Genomic DNA, 21,205 nt, shown 5'->3' with positions numbered 1-21,205 from the left:
TCATTCTATAAAGAACTTAATTTGCCGCTGGGCTGACTCGAGGCTCCCATTTAGGACCTCTCTTGTTTATTTTATATTCTTTCCTATTTTACACAGATGATATGAAATTATATAAATTTATTGACTCCACAGATGACTGCAACCTGTTACAAAAAGACGTTAGCAAAATTAAACAATATTGCAATAACAATCAATTTTGTCTAAATACAGACAAGTGTAATGTTATTACCTTTACACGTAAAAAACAGCCTATTAGTTATACTTACAAATTAAACCATGTACCCCTACAACGAGTAGAAACAATCAGAGATCTTGGAGTACTGCTAGATTCTAAAATATTATTTCAGGACAATATTGAAAATATTTTAGAAAAAGCTTATAAACAATTGGGCTTTATTCATAGACATATGAATATGTATTAGTAGACCTGCCCTAAGTGATTAAAAGCGTATTATCCCCACTCCCCATACCGGTTCCATTGGAGCCGGCTGGGCTTGCGTATGGCCTCAAGTGAAATTTGAAAACGTGACGTCATCATTCTTGTGCGAACTATGGTCGAGGCATCATCGGTTCATTTTACGAAATAACACGGCAAAATGTTGACTTGTACTATGAAAACTTGTAAAAATAGATGTGAAAAAGAGAATAAACCCAATTGTCGTATTACATTCCATATATAAGCATTATTTTACTTTATTTTAAGCATATTCACATTGTATAATATAGATCAGTTTTAGAAACATATACTATCACATCGAGAAACGTCTGGACGCGAAACACAAAGCTGGTTGGTTGCTGGGAAGTAAATTATGAACATTTATAAAAGTGTCTTAACTAAATACTTAAACGAAATATTCGACTCTGAAAATAGAACCGAATTTTTTTGCCGAATTGGGACTTCGCAAATTTGTTCATAACGTGGCGAGTAATTTGCGCTCCCATGTAAAAATGTCTATTCATTCAAAAGCAGATTTTACTTTTAAGAAGTAAATGGTGATATTATAATGCGAGATGCCTATTTACTGTCAGATTGATTTATTGACGAATCACAGTCAGTCTTACGCCCTTCGTTCTTCAACAGTTGATTTTACCCCTCGCCATTATCTTCTCGTCTATTAATTCCTATGTCTGTGGCTTTATTATACGCATTACAAAGCCTTGCACTGTAGCATACACACTAATTCTGCTAAATATTTCATATGTAAGGTCACAACTCGAGTTTGCCTCAGTCATTTGGAATCCTCAATATCAAACATACATTGATCATATTGAAAATATCCAATACAAATTTATTATACACGTATCGTATCGGTTTGACCCTACCGCTTTATTTACACGCAGAAAATTTTCTGATGCCCTATTCTTGTAGAAAATTGTGAACAATCTTGTTGATTCATCATATCTGTTACAAAAGATTGCATTTCGTTGCCCTGAACACAACACCAGATCGAACGACTTATCTAAAATACCACATTGTTTATTCAAATACGCGGAAAATTCTTTAACAGGACGTATCTGTAAAATCCTCAATGACTCTAGAGATGTACACATTTTCAACTGTAACTTGAAAACCTGTAAAATGCGACTTACTAAACTGATGACTTCATTTTTTATTTTGTGAATTAAAACTTTCATCGTAGTTTATTTTATTGTTTTTGGTATAATCATGCGAAAACTGTATTACTACTAATTTTGTAATTTCTTACAATGTTTTTTTATTTTTATATTCTTTTGTCATTTATAAATATATTGTGTAGGTACAAATACTAAATCAATAACTAAACTTAATGGTACTTTACTGGTCTATAACATATGAATAATTAGTACGACTGTTTGTTTCCTAAATAAAATTAAAATATATACATATAATGGCTTTTCAGTCTGAAGGTTGTGTGATATTAATTGTATTTTTTTATGAAATATAATATCATTAATATCAAGTATCAAAGAATTGTCCAAAACTAGATTAAAAATTATTAAAATAGATTAATTTTCCCTGGTAGAAATATGATAACCAGATATCAACTGTGTAATACAACTATGATATATAAAAGATGAGTTTTAATGAAAAGCCTAAAATCTTTCTTACTAAAAATCCTATTTCGTATACTCCTCTTTGTCCTTTTTGTGCTAAAAATACTAAACTCGACTTGCGAGTTTCAGCTGTCTGGTGGAATTATGAAATTTAATATGGTTGTAATCATATTACATATGTTAATGTATAAATAATGTTATTTTCTTCCCTTTCTTTTCAATGGAAAATATACGGAAAAGAAAAGAAACTTGTCATTCATATGTCTTCTATGGAAACAATAATTTTAAAACTACAAGTTGAAGGAAAATTATCATAATATTAGGTGAGTATTTTTAATAAGAGATCTACTTTTAAGTTAGATGTTCCATCAATATTCAAGAACAATATTTGATACGTCAAAAACAGATTTCTGTTATCATTTAGGTATACTCGATGGCCTCCGTAGGGTAAAGGCTCTCGACTAGCAATCTGAAGGTCACGGATTCAAATCCTGGCGTGCTCAAGCAAATTTTATTTGATGAATTTGTGTTATTTCACAATTTATTCCTTTAATTTAGGATTCTTGTAGCACGTTCCAGAGTGGAAGATACTCTCAGTATTGCCCTGGTGTAAGACCACCATTCAGATTTTAACCCTTGGGACCTTCTAAGACCCAAACAGTCCCAAATGCCGTGCGCGCATTATACTCTCCTAAGACCATATTTGTCCCAGAACGACCGCACATTATTAAAATGCATATATCTCTCTTCCTCTCATCTAAAAATTAATTATTTCTTTTATGTCAGAAAGAGAACGAAATAGTGCTTGTTATTGTCTTTGAAAAAATGGAAGCTTGTAGAAGGTTCGATCCGTGCAAATCAACAACGTCTCAAGGGTTAAACATTGTTTGGTCACCAGATCTGAATAGCCAGAAGGGGGGGGGGGGCTGTTGGAGAAAAATATACTTGAAAAGTGAGTAGCGAGCCAGATAAGGTTGGGACTAGATGAATATAATAAGCACTACGATCGAGGTGGTTTTCATTTTACTCGCAGCATTTAATCAAGATGTCTATATTTCTAGATGATCAAATTTTCAAACCAAAAACAGATGATTTTACATTACTCCGCCATAATACATGACACCGGGTCACCGGAGCCAGGATACGCTAATGGGCTCCACCGACACGGTAGTGACTGCAGCATATCAGCACCAAGCGCCACTCCTGAGTGAGCGCTGGGACCAAGCTCACTCAAGACCACGCCCTAAATAGTTGTCCTTTTGCTTACATTTTAATCTATTTTTGGATTTTCTTGCATCTTGTAAAGTTCATTGTACATAGATAATTGTTGTGTATTTTTAGATCCTCTTGTATGTCTTAAAAAAATTTTCATTCACATAATTACCGTTTATTTTTATGAATTTTCTGACTTACATTTCTAAAAAAATTATTATATTCTCATATCTATTGTATAATCAATGTGTATATCTATATGAGATGTATGGAATTGCACTAACCTCCCCACATCCTGGAATAAAAAATATTATTATAATAAGGTCTTTCTTTTCTATCGAATACGTAATTAAATATACTAACTTTGGTTGTGTGTCCGCCAATCTGTTTCAATGAACTTTAGAACTGTGATTTGCTATGAATTTAATTGTTTGTAGATTTCAGACAGGCTATAAAGTACCTACCTATTATTAAAAACACAAATTTCAACTGTCGGTACGTTATTTGACATTGTATTCCTATGTAATTCTTAAATTTTTTATTTTCAAAATTGTAACTTAAAAGTATAAAACTAGTGGACCCCGCAATGGTTCACTATTTCTAATGTCTTTCTCAGGCATCTCCGACTTCTTCCACCGTTCACTACTGTATACCACAATGCTACTGTTCAAAAACTACATTGCACCGACTTTAATTCGACTCAGTATCTCATTCCCTTGCAGATATATTGCGTTAAGTATTCCTCGGGCGTCCCCGACTTCTACCATTCTAACCACTCCTGGCACTAATAAGAACAAACTTTTCAGCGATATCAGTCAACTACCTTTCGAGTTTTTCAAGTGCAAACATATGCAGGCTGAATTAAAGACGTGCATTTCTTGTTTAAATGTTTAGAGACACAGACCCACCAAAAATAATTGGTCAATCTTGAATTTGCGGCTTCTTGCGATCTAACCAAGATAGATTTTTGCACTACATATTACCCGATTAATACAATGTCTCAATCACCAGGCCCTAAACAGAATAATATTGTCATATTATCGCTAGCTCTGATCCAATTTTCAGTTTTTCTTATTCTTCGCATATTCTGATCACTGACAATGATTAGTACTCTTTCCCACGCTGGATGGTAATGCGAAGCAGGTTGCAGATGCTGATTTGGTTTTCAACACACGGTATGCCCATGCTAGTTATTATTATTAGTGACAGTAAGCAGTTGCTGAAAATCACCTAACGGGGAAAACATTTATGTAAAATACAATTATTTTTCGGTGATTTTTCACAGGTCTGCACTAGTAATATCAATAAAACACCAGATCAAATTACACAATACATTTAATTTATTACTCATCACTCCTCTTTCCAATACAAATTTTACATCGAACTTATTGTCTATTTTAACCTAAAGAGACATTACTGACCAGAACACACACAAAGCTCCGAGTTCATTTACAACTTTCTCATCACTTCAATCATGTCCCAAGTATGTCTCTATTAGGGGACTGCATTATTTGTAGGTGTTTGTGTGCCCTGATCAGGATGCGTCTTATTCAATGTAGGAAAAATGCAAAAACATTCCATTAAAAAATCCTCATATTCAGGTAAATACTTAACTTCAACAAAAAAATGTCAAAACAGGAACCAACAAAAAAAAATTAAATTATGTCCAAGAAGTTTACAAATGATAATGAACAAAATAATTTTTAAAATGATATGAAATTAAATAAGAATAATTTGGGAAAGATCACTTCAGATGGCACAGACACTGGTAGACATATTTGTAAAAACATACAAATTGAACGACATCTAATTAATATAAAAGATTAAGATTCTGTTGGATTCAAGATGATGTCGTAACACTCATGTCATCATTAAAAAGTGTCTCAAAAATAACAAATGAGCCAAGAAAATAATAAAATGAAACCTAAGTTAATTATTGAATTAGGTTACAAAGAGCTACATTTGTTTATCTTGCAAACATGCAACGGTGAGTAACTGATACTATGTTTGGGGGCAAAGTGTTGGGATATTTAATGCAAATATTTAGGCTGGAATTTTTTATAGATCTTCATCTTCTTCGGGAAGGGCAGTCTCTTGCGCCTCCTTAAGGTCCTTCTCCAGCTGTCTCTGCCAGGTGGGGTCCATCTGCACTTCTGGGGGAACCAGCGCCGGGGTGGCTACGAACTCCAAGTTGGGATCTCCAATCAGCTTTCTCGCCAGCCACAGGAATGGTTTTTCGAAGTTGTAATTTGATTTGGCAGAGATGTCGTAGTACTGAAAAAGAAAGCAGCATTTAAATAAAAATTGCTTAGTACAAAAAATTCTATGAATCGAAGCAATAAAATCAAGTCGGCAAAAAATGGAACTTGGTGGATACGTTTTCATTTATTTTTTTGCAATTGTGACATTTATTAATAAAAGTTTTGGGAAACTGGTTGCCTTCTGATTTATTCATAGTAAGTAAACTTCCCGAAGACATCAGTAATTTAAGTAATTATTATTATGGTTTTGACGAACACAAGCGACACATTGATATAATGTCAAAACATTCAGATGCATTATTTAGATAATCATAATTATATATACCTGTAAATTCTTCTTTCTGTGGAACACTATGGCTTTGGCTTTAACTTTTCTGTCTTTAATATCCACTTTATTTCCGCACAAAACAATTGGGATATTTTCACAAACTCTGACGAGATCTCTGTGCCAGTTGGGCACATTCTTATATGTCACTCTTGAAGTAACATCAAACATGAGGATAGCACAATGTCCTTGGATGTAATAACCATCTCGTAAACCACCGAACTTCTCCTGGCCAGCCGTGTCCCAGACGTTGAATCTGATGGGTCCTCTGTTGGTATGGAACACCAGGGGGTGGACCTCCACTCCGAGGGTTGCGACGTACTTCTTCTCAAACTCGCCTGTGAGATGCCTCTTCACGAATGTAGTTTTTCCGGTACCACCGTCTCCAACCAGCACACACTTGAAGTTGGGCATATCAGGTTCTGCCATTGTGTTGGGATTATTTGTAACCTCTAAAAAAGAAGATACAACATGACAAATTAATTCCAAGGACTTCTAGAAGAATGACTAAGCATTGCACTATATGGAATGTAATAATTCTTACGCAAAACAAAGTAAAAACAAAACAGACTTCAAAAACTCTTCAATATTTTGAAGTTGTAACGGCAAAACCGGGATAACAGGCGATTGAAATTCTATTGAAATGGCGCTCTTAAATGTCTCATAGGAATTTCGTACAAAAGTGCCGTATTTAAAATCGAATATTGGAATAAATACATGTCGTAGCCCACAAATAAGTAAGATGTTTTATATAATGAAAGAAACATTTGATAATACCTTAATAAAATCACGTAAACACCGAGGATTGGAGCGAAAATAGGCGATTTTACACAGAGCTCCCAATAGTCGTTACGGTTCACAATGGCGTCTTCCTTGATAGGAAGGTGAGAGGACGCATGAGGACGGTTAACGGCTACCAAAATAGTGTCTGTATTCATGAAAAATATTATTTTACAAATAATTATTTAACTTACCACAAAAAATATAAAAATAATTATAAATTGAAAATCTGAAATTTTTCTTAGTCAAATTAATTAAATAACTCGAAAATTAAAAAACTAACACAATATAAAAGGTAGTGATGTTACCGGCCGGGTTTGACGTCACTGGAGCATGCGCAGCGCCATCTGCACCACTGCAGAGTAGTCAAAGTCGGAAGAAGCCTATCGATTTTTGCGAGCGTAGTGGCCGTGTACTTAGTTTAGTGCCGTTCGATGGAAAATCTTGTGAATGGGATTGTGTTATAAAGAAAAACGTTTTCGCGGTGTGTGATCTTATTCGGTAAAAGATGACGAAGGATAGATTAGACGCGCTGCGGGCGGTAAGTCCTATTCTCCATGTATTACAAATGTCACTTCATTCTACATTACCCCTGAATGAAATCAGTATTAATCAATGACATTTATTGATATAAAACCGTGGTCACAAAAGGGGCACCGTGTTTAAATAAGCTGTCAGTTATCTAGAGCTGCTAACGTTTTATTTTCATATCCAGTATTCTGACTTAGGTTAAGTCTATGCGATAAGTCATTGCACAAATTTCTTCGTTATTTTCACTTTGACATTAGAATAAATATCGCTTTTGCCCCACCCCTCTATTATTATTGATCATTTTCTATTTAAATAACAAAATAAACGGTTATCCTTTACCTGTATTCAATCCCCGCTTGGAGAAAGTTAGGTATTATGTTTCATATTATATGTCATGAATTCCACCCTTCCATACAATTATTTGAAGATTTATGTCAGGTTTGAAGATATAGATTTTGACAGGCAAAGACAATGCTTTCAAACATTGTCAATCAATTGATCCTTAAAAATCACCTAACGTCTGATTTTTTAATCTTATTATGTCATTTCTTATAATTTCATCTAATTTAGTTTATTTTATTAAATTAACTTTTCACCCACCAAATAAATTATTATAAATTTTGCATGGTACTAATCTTTCCCTTTTGGCTGAGTTATTTACATGATGAAATAACAGAACTGTCATTTTGTGTGACTCATGGTATTTATGGAACTGTCATTTTAGAGATAAACAACACTGTTTGGGCTCTATTATATCATTATTGATTCTTATCTCACATAATCAATTCTTTTTGTAATTTTTAAAAACTGATGATAAAAATTGAAAACTGATTTACATAATACTATATTATTGCTTTACCGTATTATAGTTGACATATTTTTGATTCCAGGAGACCAGGGGAAATGATATTATTACAATTCCTTTCACACATTGATTTTTTATTTGTTATCTTGCAAATATTTACTAAAAAAAGTAATAAATCGAGAGTGATATCCAGATTCCAATTTCTAACCATACAGTTTTTTATGAATATGCTTGAGTCCTACAAATTGAAAATATAAGCCAGGATTTGCACCCCAACCAAAACCTTTGTCTACTACACTCTCATACTAGAAGGTATACCACTTACTTCCTTAAATCATCTCATCTCTCTTGATTTTTAAGAAGGGGGACTTGTCCATGTAACAGTTTTAATTTTCTCTACGCTAACAGCCAATATCTCTAAGCAAGACTTATCTCTGGACTTCACTGCTGTGGAAATTCGTCTGTCTTAGCCTGCTGTCCCACATGTCGGTAAGCAATCGACATAAACCAAATGCTGTAAAACCCTGTGCAGAAAAGTTCCACACTGAAATACGCTGCAGACCGTTACTTTACAATAATAAACTTAATTTTCCGTGCAGGGTTTTACACCACTCGGTTTATGTCGATTGCTTACCGACCTGTGGGATGACGGGCTTAGACTTCCTCTCGTCTCCTTTTTTCCTTCTATTCTTGATTCTATAATGTTTGTTAGTAATTCGTCATATTCTAGTTTCCAATATACATTTTGATATCTTTCATCAGCAGTGATATTGGTTTAAAATATTAACGACACAACCAAAATTCATATCTAATTCCAATAGATATTATACAGATGTCTTTCAAATACTAAAACACACAGAGATAGGTCTGTCCAAAAGTATTGAGGTAGTCCATTTTCACGTTGACCTGGTATTCCCAATCAACTATTTGATTGTTACCATTATACCGAGATAGTACTTTCAAATACTGTGACATACAGAGATAGGTCTGTCCAAAAGTATTGAGGTAGTCCATTTTCACTTTGACTTGACACCTATTCTGTAGGCCTTAAGTTTTATTTCTTACAAGTACCGATATAGGTATTTCAAAATAGTATTGATTGACCATATTCACATTGACCTGATCTACCCAATCAATTGTTTGATTGCGTCCATTATATTGAGATAGGACTTTAAAATGCTATTGAGGTAGTCCGTATTCATAACTTGGGTTTCCCAGGTTATTTCTTCCTCAGGTAGTTTTCTATTTAAAAAGCTTACCCAGTAGGCCGACATTGACCTACGAATATTGGGGCTTAATATTGTATTCTATTGTGTGATCACTTTTCTAAATAACATATGTTTTACAATAATGAGATAAAGCGTGTCATACCATCATAAAAAATGATTAATAGAATCTTAGGAATTCACTAAAAATAAATCATACTGATAACGTTTATCAGTGATTGTTTGTTTAAAAATCACATGATTTTAACTGTGAATGATAAGTGCAAGAATACACACTAATAACTGCACGCTTTAAAATTTTGCCTTCTCCGTGGTAAATAATGTTGAATTTTATCTCTCGTGTTTGAACGCAGACCATAAACAAACATTTTTGCAAAGATTCTGAAGCACGGCTATTATGATTGTTTGTCCTTGGTTAGTTTTAGATGATATTTCCTCGATGCATTCGGTATTCAGTATCCACTTGTTGATATATATTATACCTCTAGTCATTTTTTAAAGATGGGCAAATATATTACTATAACAAAATCGGTTTTGAATTTTATGATAATGTATGTAGGTCACATTTTGCTAAAATAATATTTATTATGATTATTTTAGTATGCAATTTACAATTTCATGAAACAAAAAAATCTTGAGAAAATGTGTGTCACAAAGGGATAATTTTTTTTTTTCAGTTTTCACAATGCTTAAATTTTTTTTCTGATTTTATTTGTGAGTAGGTTTAACTAGCAAGGTTTTTATTTATCTATCTATCTTCGATATATAAATAAAAATGTAAATTTTCGTTTGTTCAAAATCTTAAATCTCCGAAAGTTATTTACCGATTGCTTTGAAATTTTGACACAATTTTGCAATCGAATACGCGTGTTTTTTTATGTTCATATGTGAGAGGTAAAAATATATATATTTTTTTATTTTATTATTTTTTTTTTTATTAAAAAAAACAGCGCCATCTGTTGGACGTAAAAGCAATATGCGCGATTGTTTTTCTATCTGTACAAACAGACTGAGCCACAGCAACGCATGGTGGGGTATAGCTAGTTGTACCTTTGTAGAGGTGATTTTGCACAAAACCGGCGCTATACAAATCATCGAAATATTATGATTAAATAAATTTACACACACAAGATTATTCTGGAGAATGTAATCATTTGACTAATCCTCATTTGATAGATTATATACAGATTCTAATCACGTTACATACAGTCTGCGTAAATTGGGCTTCAATGTACTTTTTTATGCAACTAATTATTCTGACTTGTTTGGATGTTATATTTTTTTTAACGAAACTGCCCAACTCAATTGAGAAATTATTTCTCAGGTTCAATTGGGGTGTAGCGTCATTATGGTTTATAAGGTGTAAAATTTCATAAATTAAGGTACATAGTAATTAAAAAATAGTTATAAACTTAGATGATAAATTTCAATAATATAATTAAGAAAATATGAAAGATAATTACAAACAATTATAATATAATATAATAATTATCAAATAAAAAAAATATATAACTTAAATAAAATTAAAATAATTAAAGATAGAAAACATAAGAAAGAGAAATAAATTTACTAATTAGGTTAAAGGGTAGGTACAGAGCTGGCTGTAAATTGGTCAAAAGCAGATGGCAATATTGTGTAAGAAATGGGTACTTAAGGCGAAGCTTAATAATAAATAATAATAACATAACATTTATATAGCGCAGTTTTGTGTTGTTTCACTTCAAGTGCGCTTAACTATAATAAACTTAAAATAAAATTTCCTATTGTGTTCCTTTAAAAAAAATTAATTACATAATATGAAATAAAGAATAAACGGTTTACACAAAAGCAGAGAAAGCTTAATGCTAAATCACTATTTGGATTAATCTTTATAACGTTATAAATACCAAAAAATATGCTTTAGATAAATTGGAGGTTTTCCTGTCGTTTCGCTTGAGTAGAATATAAATAAAATAATAAATTACTCAATAAAAAATATAAATGTTAACTACTAAAAAAAATATTTTTTAAATATAAATGTATGAACGCGTAAAAGAAGCATTTAAAAAAATACAGTATTGTAAGTGACAGTATTATAAGATAATCTGTGACAGTTTCACTTGATTAATTTTTTGCTTTCTTATAAAATTACGAGTATTTACAAAATAAATAAAAAGCATTTTTTTGCTTGAAATCGAACGTTTCTGGACTCCGTTTGTCAAGCGATTTTAATGCCTATTACCTACAATATAAGGTATACCAAGAATATACACACTTTTGGCTTGTAGCTTCCTCTTAGTAAAATGCAACAACAATAAACGCACACTAATAAAATCAATCACACTCTGTGACACAATAGAAATATTTCGGAACTCATATAATAATTTTTAGGGATATTTAAAAAAATATAAATAGTTTTTTTTAAATATTATATTATGTTTATATTTTTAAAATTACTTATTAATTAATTGATCAATTACCTTTAGGTTCATAACCAGTGCCGGCTCGTGATTTATGATTCCATTGTTTTGCCCAGCCCTTTACGTCTTCAGTCCATCTCCTTTGTGGGCAACGTCTGTTTTTTTCCAATGATGAATTCCATTAGTCATCTGCTAGTCTTGTTATTTGCCCAACGTATTCCCGCTCAAGTGTGTAAATTGTGATGGCATAGTAGTCCCAGAAAGAGATCGTACGTGACGTCATCGTTCTTGCATCTTCTGTCTTTTTCGTTTTCATACAAGACATGTTAGAAGGAAGAGGACTATCGTCGATGACGTACGTGCGAACTCTCTCTGGTACTACTATAATGTTGGATGGCTCCTAACCTAATACACTCATTATCATTAGGCTTTCTATCTCGCAAGGAGATATTTATCATTGCTTTATAAAAAGCGTAAAATGAAAATAAAGAATTATCATCATTGTATGTCGTAAAGACTCATTTCTTGCGCAATCAAAGGGGAGAAAAATTGAAAACATTTCCCTAGATTTGTATTTGTTTATTACAGAGTTTTCCAATAAGAGGTGTTATTTTGATATTCAATCGAAAAAGATCAATGGTTTTGTTGCTTGCGTGGCACGTAGCGCCGTTTTGTTGAAAGTAAACGTTGTCCAGATCAATACCATCCAATTCCGGCCATAAAAAATCATTAATCATCTCTCGATAGCGCAATCCATTCACCGTAACTGTTGCTCCAGCCTCATTTTCGAAAAAAGTAAGGTCCAATGACTTCGCCGGACCATAAACCGCACCAAACAGTCACACGTTGAGGATAAAGAGGCTTTTCAACAATAACTCTTGGGTTTTCCGAGCCCCAGATGCGACAATTTTGCTTGTTGACGAAGCCACCGAGGTGGAAATGGGCCTCATCACTCAAGATGATTTGCATTTGATTCACTCAAGTGAATTTTAATAATTTCAATGCGTTGTTGAAGCGTGTATCGTTCCATTTTTATTAATGGCGTAGTTTCTACTTGTCAAATGTCAAAAAATGACAGCTTCAAAAGTAACATCTACCGAAATAGCGGGCTATTCAAAATAACACCTCTTATTGGAAAACCCTGTATTTGTGTTTTTTACAATAAATATACAATGTTTTCAAGTCATTATGTTTTATACTACACTTCCATTAAAAGCATTTGCTAGTGGATGGAAGAGGAGTGTACATTTGCGAAAAAATAATATAACTAGGTTACAAAGTAAAAAATATATCTGCATTAAAAAGTAAAAGATATCTGCATTATTTTACTCAGTCTGACATGACATACACAACAAAAAAAAAACAACTTTTAGACGAACTACCCATGCATGCCCTTTCAGACACAATCTATCTGACTCTTCGTCAAGCGCCATTTTCCATGGCAGCCCTAATGGACGTCTTATTAACTTGTTTAATTTGTGTGTTCAGGCGCAGAGTGACGAGGATGACGTCGGCCCAGACGATGTGGCCGTCAACGTGGAGGGGCGGGACGGTTTCATGGACGAGTTCTTCAGTGAGGTAAGTTTCACCATCTTGTTTACTCTACTGTATAGACGCCATCTTCGTTACACGACAGTGGCGTACGGCACCCAGTAGTGATCTCTGAAAGCAATCGGTTAACGCACGCCCCTGACATTCGGGATACAATTCAGAAAAGGGATGTTCAGCTGAATGAAGAATATGTGGAATGTCGGAATGGCAAATTTAACAAAACTTACATTCATAATTAACTATATACTATAATTATAATTAAACAATAAATAAATAAGCAAATGACGAACAAGAAGCATTCAAAGTAGAATACAAAGCACCTACTTAATAATGTCTTAAACATAAACGGCTTCATCACATTATCTGCTTGAAAAGAGATATATTTTTAAGCGTTCAATTTGGTCATTTAAGGCGATGCCATGCGTAGTAATGCAAAATCATGTGTTTTTGGTTTGATAATTTGGTCGCCTAGAAATGTTTCAGATGCTTTAATTAAATGCTGCGAGTAGAATACATCTCTACCTTTGTAATAATCGAGTATTTTTTAGATAAGTCTTTTTATAAGCCCAGAAAAAAATAATCTAAAGGCCTATGAAAACTGCTTTAAAGTTCAAAATCTTCTACTTACGAACCCATTTTCGGTTATGATTTTATTGTATAATGTGGCAAATTAAGTTATTTATAAAATGATCGGAAAAAAAAAATATTTATGCCTGAACATCAAAATAAAATAAAAGGCACTTTTTGGCCATGTTTTTTTCTTGCATAAATCAAAACAGGCGGATGGTGTTAAGCGGGAATTTAAACTTTATCGCCATCTACGTAAGGGTTGTTATTGATAGCGGCTCAATTTAAAATATTACACGACGTAGTGCATCGCTTTAAAATGTTTACTTCTTTGTTAGATTGTATATAAAATACACATATATGTTTTTTTTATGTCGACTTAATCAACTATCAATCCGTAGGTCACTGGTTTAAATCACCACTTGCTTAAATAAATTTTATTTGTGTTATTTTACATTTTATACATTTAAAATAATATATACAAAATTATCTCTTTGTGGAGATCCGCAAAGAGTGCAAGACTGATGTAAGCGTAGTGAGTAAGATTAAGAAAGGGACATGTAGAGCGAATGAGCGAAGTATAAGGAGAATATACGATGCAAATGGTAGAAGTCGGGGACGCCCGAGGAAGACATTGCACGACCAAATGAATCAGATACTTGAGTCAGAATAATAGAAGAGTATGTATGAGACGATGTATGAATGTGAATGAGGCAAGGAATGTGTGCCAAGACCGAGTTGTTTGGCGGTCCGTCCTCTCTGCCTACTCCTGCGGGGAAACGGCCTGATGGTTAGTTAGTTAGTTTAAAATAATGAACATATAATATATTTGCGACACTTTCCGGCGTGGATGATACTCTCAGTATCAGACCACCCTTACACCATTTTCAAATCGAAACTTTGCTTAAAATGGCTTTAGCCGGGTTTGATGACCAGATCTGAATAGCCGGATATTTCCCCACCTTCCTCTTCCTCATTTACTCCACCTCCCCATTACCTTCAGCCTCGTAACATACCCCAATTTTTTACTCCTTGCTGATTTTCTTGTTGGTGTGGATGTTTTAAGATTTTAATTGCTCCCGGTGCCTTAAATCCGTCTGCCCTGCTGTGATTTTTTAAATTAATTTCCTTCTCGCTCTCCTCTTTCGCTTCCATGAGCAACTTTAGTATGTTGCACTTGTTGCTCTGTAGTACGTGTCCGAGATACGCCATTTTTCTTTTCTGCTACAGCTGTTTTATCAGTCCTAGAACTAGCCGGTTTGTGGCCTATTTTGCCTGATATCCACAAGTTGTCTCGCGGATAATTCATATCTCTAAAGACTCTACCATATCCATTTAGCTTTCTTTCTGTCCAAACTCCCGTGGGCTCTGAGAAATTGGCACTACGGCCTTCAGTCACACCATGGACAAATACAGTGCACCGTCACATTTCAAATAGAAATCACCTCCGTTCATTTCTACTATTCACGTTATCTTGACTTTAGTGACTTTCTACCATCCACAACTGGTTGTCATCACTCCTGTCTGTAATTCGTTTTTTTTTTTAAATATTTTTATTGTAGAATTAGTTAATTATTAGTATTGTATAAAATTACATTTTTCACTTATTTAACTAGAAATAACATATATATTACACATAAATATATTACACACTGATATTATTCACTTTCATTGTTTTGTTGATTGAGCATAAAACTGAACAATTTTTTTTTTAAATGTACCTATACTTTTTTCATTTTTAATTTCGTCTGGGAGGCAAAAAAAAGCAAACTGATTTTCTATGTTTTTTTGTAGAAAATTAGTCACCGGACACCAAAATTTCACTAACATTTTTTACTCCTGATAATGTCAGGAATCGCTATTTAGAGTATGTCAAGTACGCCCTTTAACACCCTGTATATATTATAGTGATTTGTTTTTGGGGAATTATGCCGTGTTGAGCTACCTCCTTCTTTAGCCAACGTTTCGAACAGCATTGCAGTGTCCATCATCGGGGCAGATGTGTAATCATGATACAAATCTGCCCTGATGATCTGACATCAGCATAATACCCCCAAAACAAATCACTATAATACTTTTTGCCGTGAAAATCTCAAATCATACCCTGCATATATGTTTGAGAGGTCCCCGTTATACGCCGATTCTAGGGTGCATTTCAGATTTCTATCAAATTTTAATAAGCTGACAAGCTTATAATCATGGTCGTTGTCCTCTTCTGCGGATTATAATTAGTTCAAAAGCTGAAACGGATTTAAAATCAGCATTTAACATTTACCTTTCAACTGTCAAAAAAAAAATGGCGCCGAATGGCCATTTGATGACTTTGTCACACGTGAATTTCTGCAAAACGACTGAGCCTTGGTCGACTACGTGGAACTGTACTTGTACCAATCATTTTGGATTCGAAGCCACGAGGTTTTCAATTTCTCCTTTCAAGTGCCTCTTACGATATGATCAAGATTTTGGAGTTTTCTTAATTTTATATAGCGTAGGTACGCACTACGCTTTCGCATTTTTTGGTCATTCGGCGAAAAAACTCCATTAAATTTGTTATCTGTCCGTGGTATTTTGGAATTGCACGTCTGTAAAAATGACATTTTATTTCTAGATAGAATACTGTGTTTTATTCCTCCTACAACCCGGGTCTCTTCAAGATCCAGGTACACTCCTTCCTGTCCTCTAAAAGACCCTCCACGCAGCATGCCCAAAGATGGCATAGATTTCACTCAGAGCCTCCTGTTCAGAGCTAATGTAAGAAAGCTAATGTAAAGAAAAAATAGTTTCAGAATAATTCTTTACATATGTCTTATTACTATCACCTACAAAAAACGTTTAAATCTCATTATTTCTGTAGCATTCTCTTTTATCGATCTACTAACTAGTTGACGTGTACCCGGCGTCGCTCGGGGACTTAAAGTTTGAAGTAAAGTATTGAGGTTGTGAGGCCTTTTTAAGATATACAATTCCGTGGTACATTATGTTAATTCTCGCAAGGTTTAGCCAGCGCTAGAAATGTAAGCACCCGAAAATATTTTTTTTACTTGATACAAAACATCGACTTTTCTCTACTTTATATAAATATTATGTGTATAAACCTCCCGGAAGAAATTCTCTAAATGACTTTGTTTTATTCTATTTACTTTGTTTTATTCTTTTGATAAAATTTCGTTTCAAAGAATATTACATTTAGACATTTCAAATATAGAATAAAAGAATGGTCCGGTAAAATATTATTATAGGTAGAAACTTTATATGTATTTTCTGGTTTCGGATAGATTCTTATAATAATTGTCTTAAAACATACATTCTCAATTTGGGAGATGGGTATGGGTACCGCCGCCCCGGGAACCATTCATTGGATAACCAACACTTCTGCCAAAGATCACCCCAGGCGGTTCGCTATGTTTGGTGACTTCATGGGGTGAGGATGAGGAGGATACGTGTTGGCGGCGGATGCGTCTTCCCACCTACTGTGTGGCGGGCCGGATTTGGAGAGACTGGTTGAGGGAGATCTTTTTACCTCTCCGGCAGGACTCAACCCATCGCCTTGTCACTCCTGAACACACTGACCCGCAGATTCCTCCCCACCCCTCATACCCTTTCCTTCTCAGACTTTCCTTAAAAAATAACCTCCACACAACATCCCCAAAGCAGTCATAGGCTCTAAGGGAAATTATTTTTCCCATGGCCTCCATCAAAGATATTAGAAGAACGAGATATGCTATGTTGGCCGCCGGACCGTAGGCGGAGTATTACCTAATTAGGGTACTTTGAATACTATCGGGACGTGTACGCACAGAAATCTGTTCTATTTATTAGTGCAGATACCTTAGCGTAAGCGAAGGTGTGCAGTAGTATTGTTGAATAAAACCGGCGACACTGGGCAAAACAATTCCACACAGTATGAACTGCTCATAGCACATCTCGTTCTTCTAATATCTTTGGCCTCCGTGTAAACAAAATCATACATTGAAAACGTCACACTCGTACGTACGTTCCTGCGCGCAAGAAAGATTATATTGTTTAATACCTTTTCAGGATCTCGATATAATATAGTTTCACGTAGACGTAGATGTTTTCGTTAATCATTTAATAACCGGCGATATCTCGCCAAAACATTGTTATCGAAGCGTTGTGATTTTACGTCATCGCTTTATCGGGCTCAACCTGTTATTGTGATTCACCTGGAAATACTTTCAAACCACATAGGCACGATATTTATACGATAATAAATAATTCCCAACTAAATCTACCGACAGTTTATAAAAAAGAAAATGAATAGCGAAGTGTTTAAGTTCAAAGGTATACTTTACTCGTGCTTTTGCATCTTTGAATGGTCTATTTTGGTGAATGCTTTCACTGTTATTTGAACCTACGCCTACGCTCCGGAAATTGTCGTAAATTATATTCAATGACCATTATCGAATACCACGTTATAAGATGAACATGTAAGATCTATTAATAACCACTCTTGTCTAAGTACTCTCAGCATGTGATTTGTTTGTTCATATTTTTTTCCATTACGTATGTGTAATTATGCTAGTTGTAAGTCTTCAACTTTAAGCCACAGTTGTAAATATGTATGCATGTCTTTTTAAGTCATTAGATTTAAGCCAGTGGTTATAATTAGAAATCTTAATGTTTTTTTTTTTTTTTTCAAAAATAAAATTTGAAAATCTCCTACTACCACCACAGAAAGCGGAAAATTTGCTTGTGTTGTGATGGAGACCTTGGTCAGCCGAGGAATTGAACACACTACGCCTGGGTGGGGCCCAAACGACTCAGCAAAATACAGTTGTAAGGCAATTATATACATTTTACTGTATGTTTATTGGCACGGCGCCCTTGTGGTGATTTTTCACAAAAACGCCGCTATACAAATTAGCCAAATATTATTATGTAATAATAGGTCGGAGATTTTCTGTTGAACAACGTAAACAACGAAGGAAAGCTATAATTCTCATTACGAAAACCACCATTCTGTTTGTACCTGTAAATATATTACTTGTCGGAGTTTTTATTTATTTGTATCATTCATATGACATGTTGAGGACCTATATAAGGCAGAAATCAGCAGCAAAAAAACTCGCAAGCAGTGAGTTTTGGTGTCGTGAAATTTAAACAACTTTTCTTTCTGAAATTTGTTGATTTACCCAAATATGTTCAGCTTGTAACGTCATTTACATCATGAGTACCTAATAAAACGTTGAATTTTAATATCCGAATTTGTTACATGTCTTAAAATAAGTTGTTAAAATAGAAAAACTATTTAGAAACAAAATGACACGTTTGAATTCCGGCGAATTCCGGCAGTAACCAGTAATAAATATGAATATAAATAAATAATGACAATAAAATTCGGATAGTTTTCAGTTTTCACCCGTTTATTTTTGGCGCAATGCAATTTCACCACCCCATTTAGTTTGTCTATTTCGAGTACCACTGTATTGGTACAGTAAATTTGCATTAAGCAAACTTTATAATTAAAAGTACGTTTCATCGTTAGTACCATGTTCAACTCATTCAATCAGAAACACCTGCATATGCGTTTTTAATTTTAATCGCTACACCTCGACTGGAAATGTTAGGAATTTTATTACGATTAAATATTTTTTTCATTCCACACGGAAAAAAATGAGTATTGCTAATTTATAAAGAATCTCTTAATTGTTTCATAATCCGGTTTGAAACGGGATTGCAGGCCCTTAACGAATGAATTGATAGGTTTCCTGATAAACTTTTAGTAAAATACCAACGTATTTATCACAATGTCGGAACTTTTGTTATCTAACATTTTCGCATTTCGTCATTATGTGTTATCAACGCAGGTGCATGATCGCGTTTTCGATATATTACGAATGTACTAAAAGTTTATCAGAATACGGCCAGCAATCCCGTTTTTAAAAGGATTACCAATCATTTGAAGAGATTTTTTAATAGATTACCAATACTCATTATTCTCCGTGCGTAAATAGATTTGTTTTTCATTCTAGACTTAAGGAAAAGTCAAAAGATCTCCCGTATAAATGAAATTGGATAGGTTTATCGAAGACACAATCTAAATTGTAAAAATATTCTAGTAGAACTTTGAAAAAGACGGCCAAAAATATAAGAAAAAATTAAAAATAAATTTAGAAATTTAAAAATAGAGGAATGAAATTTAATTAGTTAGCAACAGCTTAATTGGCAGAGACCGGTAAAACTATAGAATCTAGAGGAGTCTGTTGCAAAATTTTCATAGCACTTAAATTTAAAAGCTAAGCATCTAACTAAATTTACTGCCGAGCGATGGTTTTAAAAGTACCTTTGTAAAATTCGTTGGTTTACTGCAAATTGAGCTGCCGCGGGATATAACCTTAATGTACAGTTGATGTATTTCCACAAAATGCGTTCTTTTTGTGCTCTTGCTGCATTCTGACGATTACCGTATTTTATTATCTGGGCTCCGTTTTGTCAGGAATTTATTTGTTATTTAATTTATTGAATCACTACATTTCACTGGGTCTAGGAAGATGTGACGTTATCACAAGACGCGTATGTGTGGAGAATACTATTTTGACCTTTTATATATTGGAGCATTGCATTGTTTTGGATGTAAATTACATATTAACCTACCTGCACCGGAAGGGGGTAATATGTATCCCCCAAACAAGAGTTCTGTGTGATAGCTAAGTTGCTTTTTTAAATTCCATATATTTTAGGTATCCTAAAAAACTGTTCGGTAATCGATCTGCATTAAAATATAGTATATTTTGGATATTATATAGTATCTATCCAATTAAAACAAAATTACCCTCCATCCCGAATTCCCAATACTTTACCTTGCATAACAAGCCGCGATTTCGGACGTTAAAAGTAAGTTTTACTGGAAAAAACTACAAATTATTGTATTATAATATTGTATTCTATACGAATATCTTTTACCGTTTTGCAATACATAGTGATTTCTGTATGCAGATATGGCCGTTGTCCGGTTAAAGCTGTGGATACTATAAAAAATATCGGAGTGTAACTGAAAAGGGCAAATATAGTATCGAGGCTCCGTAGTAAGCGTCCAAAAAGAAGAAGAATATGGTGTGAAAAGGTTATATGTAAATACGAATGTTAAAGGGAGCGCGCTAATATTGATGAAGTATTATAAATACGCTAAAATTGTGAAAACATTTATTAAAATACTACTCGAGTAAAATTTTCTTGACAAATGCTTAAGTTTCATTTCACACCTATATGACATGTTAAATCATAGATTAAAATGTGTTTGTAATAATCTTCGGAGTTATTTTGCAATTTTTTTCTATTGAGGGGATTTCATATAATTACCGTTTCGGTTTACAAATGTATGGATGTTATCTTCTAAAGTAACATATATTATTTAAGAACTTAAAAACTTGAAGTGTTCTAGAGAAATATGTTATAAATCGGTAGAAATTCGGAATGTGGGGCCTTAAGGCGAAGCTTAATGCCAAATCACTATTTTGATTAATCTTTATAACGAATTGGTGTAAATTATGAAT

The 21,205-nt window shown here is 33.8% G+C and overlaps 2 protein-coding genes across 4 annotated transcripts in view; one reads left to right on the top strand and one right to left on the bottom strand.

Annotated features, from left to right (window-relative positions):
- Positions 1 to 4,563: 4,563 nt before the first annotated feature.
- On the bottom strand, positions 4,564 to 6,738 carry Ran (RAN, member RAS oncogene family). The gene is made up of 3 exons (XM_089634617.1): positions 6,610 to 6,738; positions 5,833 to 6,284; positions 4,564 to 5,520 (listed from the first exon to the last, which is right to left on the bottom strand). The coding sequence occupies exons 2-3, from the start codon at positions 6,259 to 6,261 to the stop codon at positions 5,305 to 5,307; spliced, it is 645 nt and encodes a 214-aa protein (XP_089490743.1). The 5' UTR covers positions 6,262 to 6,284; positions 6,610 to 6,738; the 3' UTR covers positions 4,564 to 5,304.
- A 241-nt stretch (positions 6,739 to 6,979) lies between these two features.
- Positions 6,980 to 21,205, top strand: part of Syx1A (Syntaxin 1A) — a 323,962-nt gene continuing 309,736 nt past the window's right edge. For all 3 annotated transcript variants that reach the window (XM_089634181.1, XM_089634183.1, XM_089634182.1), the window contains exons 1-2: positions 6,980 to 7,153; positions 13,062 to 13,151. In XM_089634181.1, the coding sequence (XP_089490307.1) occupies positions 7,121 to 7,153; positions 13,062 to 13,151 (123 nt within the window). In that variant the 5' untranslated portion in view covers positions 6,980 to 7,120. The remainder of the gene's footprint in view (positions 7,154 to 13,061; positions 13,152 to 21,205) is intronic.

The sequence above is a fragment of the Hesperophylax consimilis genome, chromosome 8 (assembly GCF_061612785.1).
Source record: "Hesperophylax consimilis isolate HC1 chromosome 8, BYU_Hcon_1.0, whole genome shotgun sequence".
Classification (NCBI taxonomy): Eukaryota; Metazoa; Arthropoda; class Insecta; order Trichoptera; family Limnephilidae; genus Hesperophylax; species Hesperophylax consimilis.
This window is presented reverse-complemented; position numbering and strand designations above follow the sequence as displayed.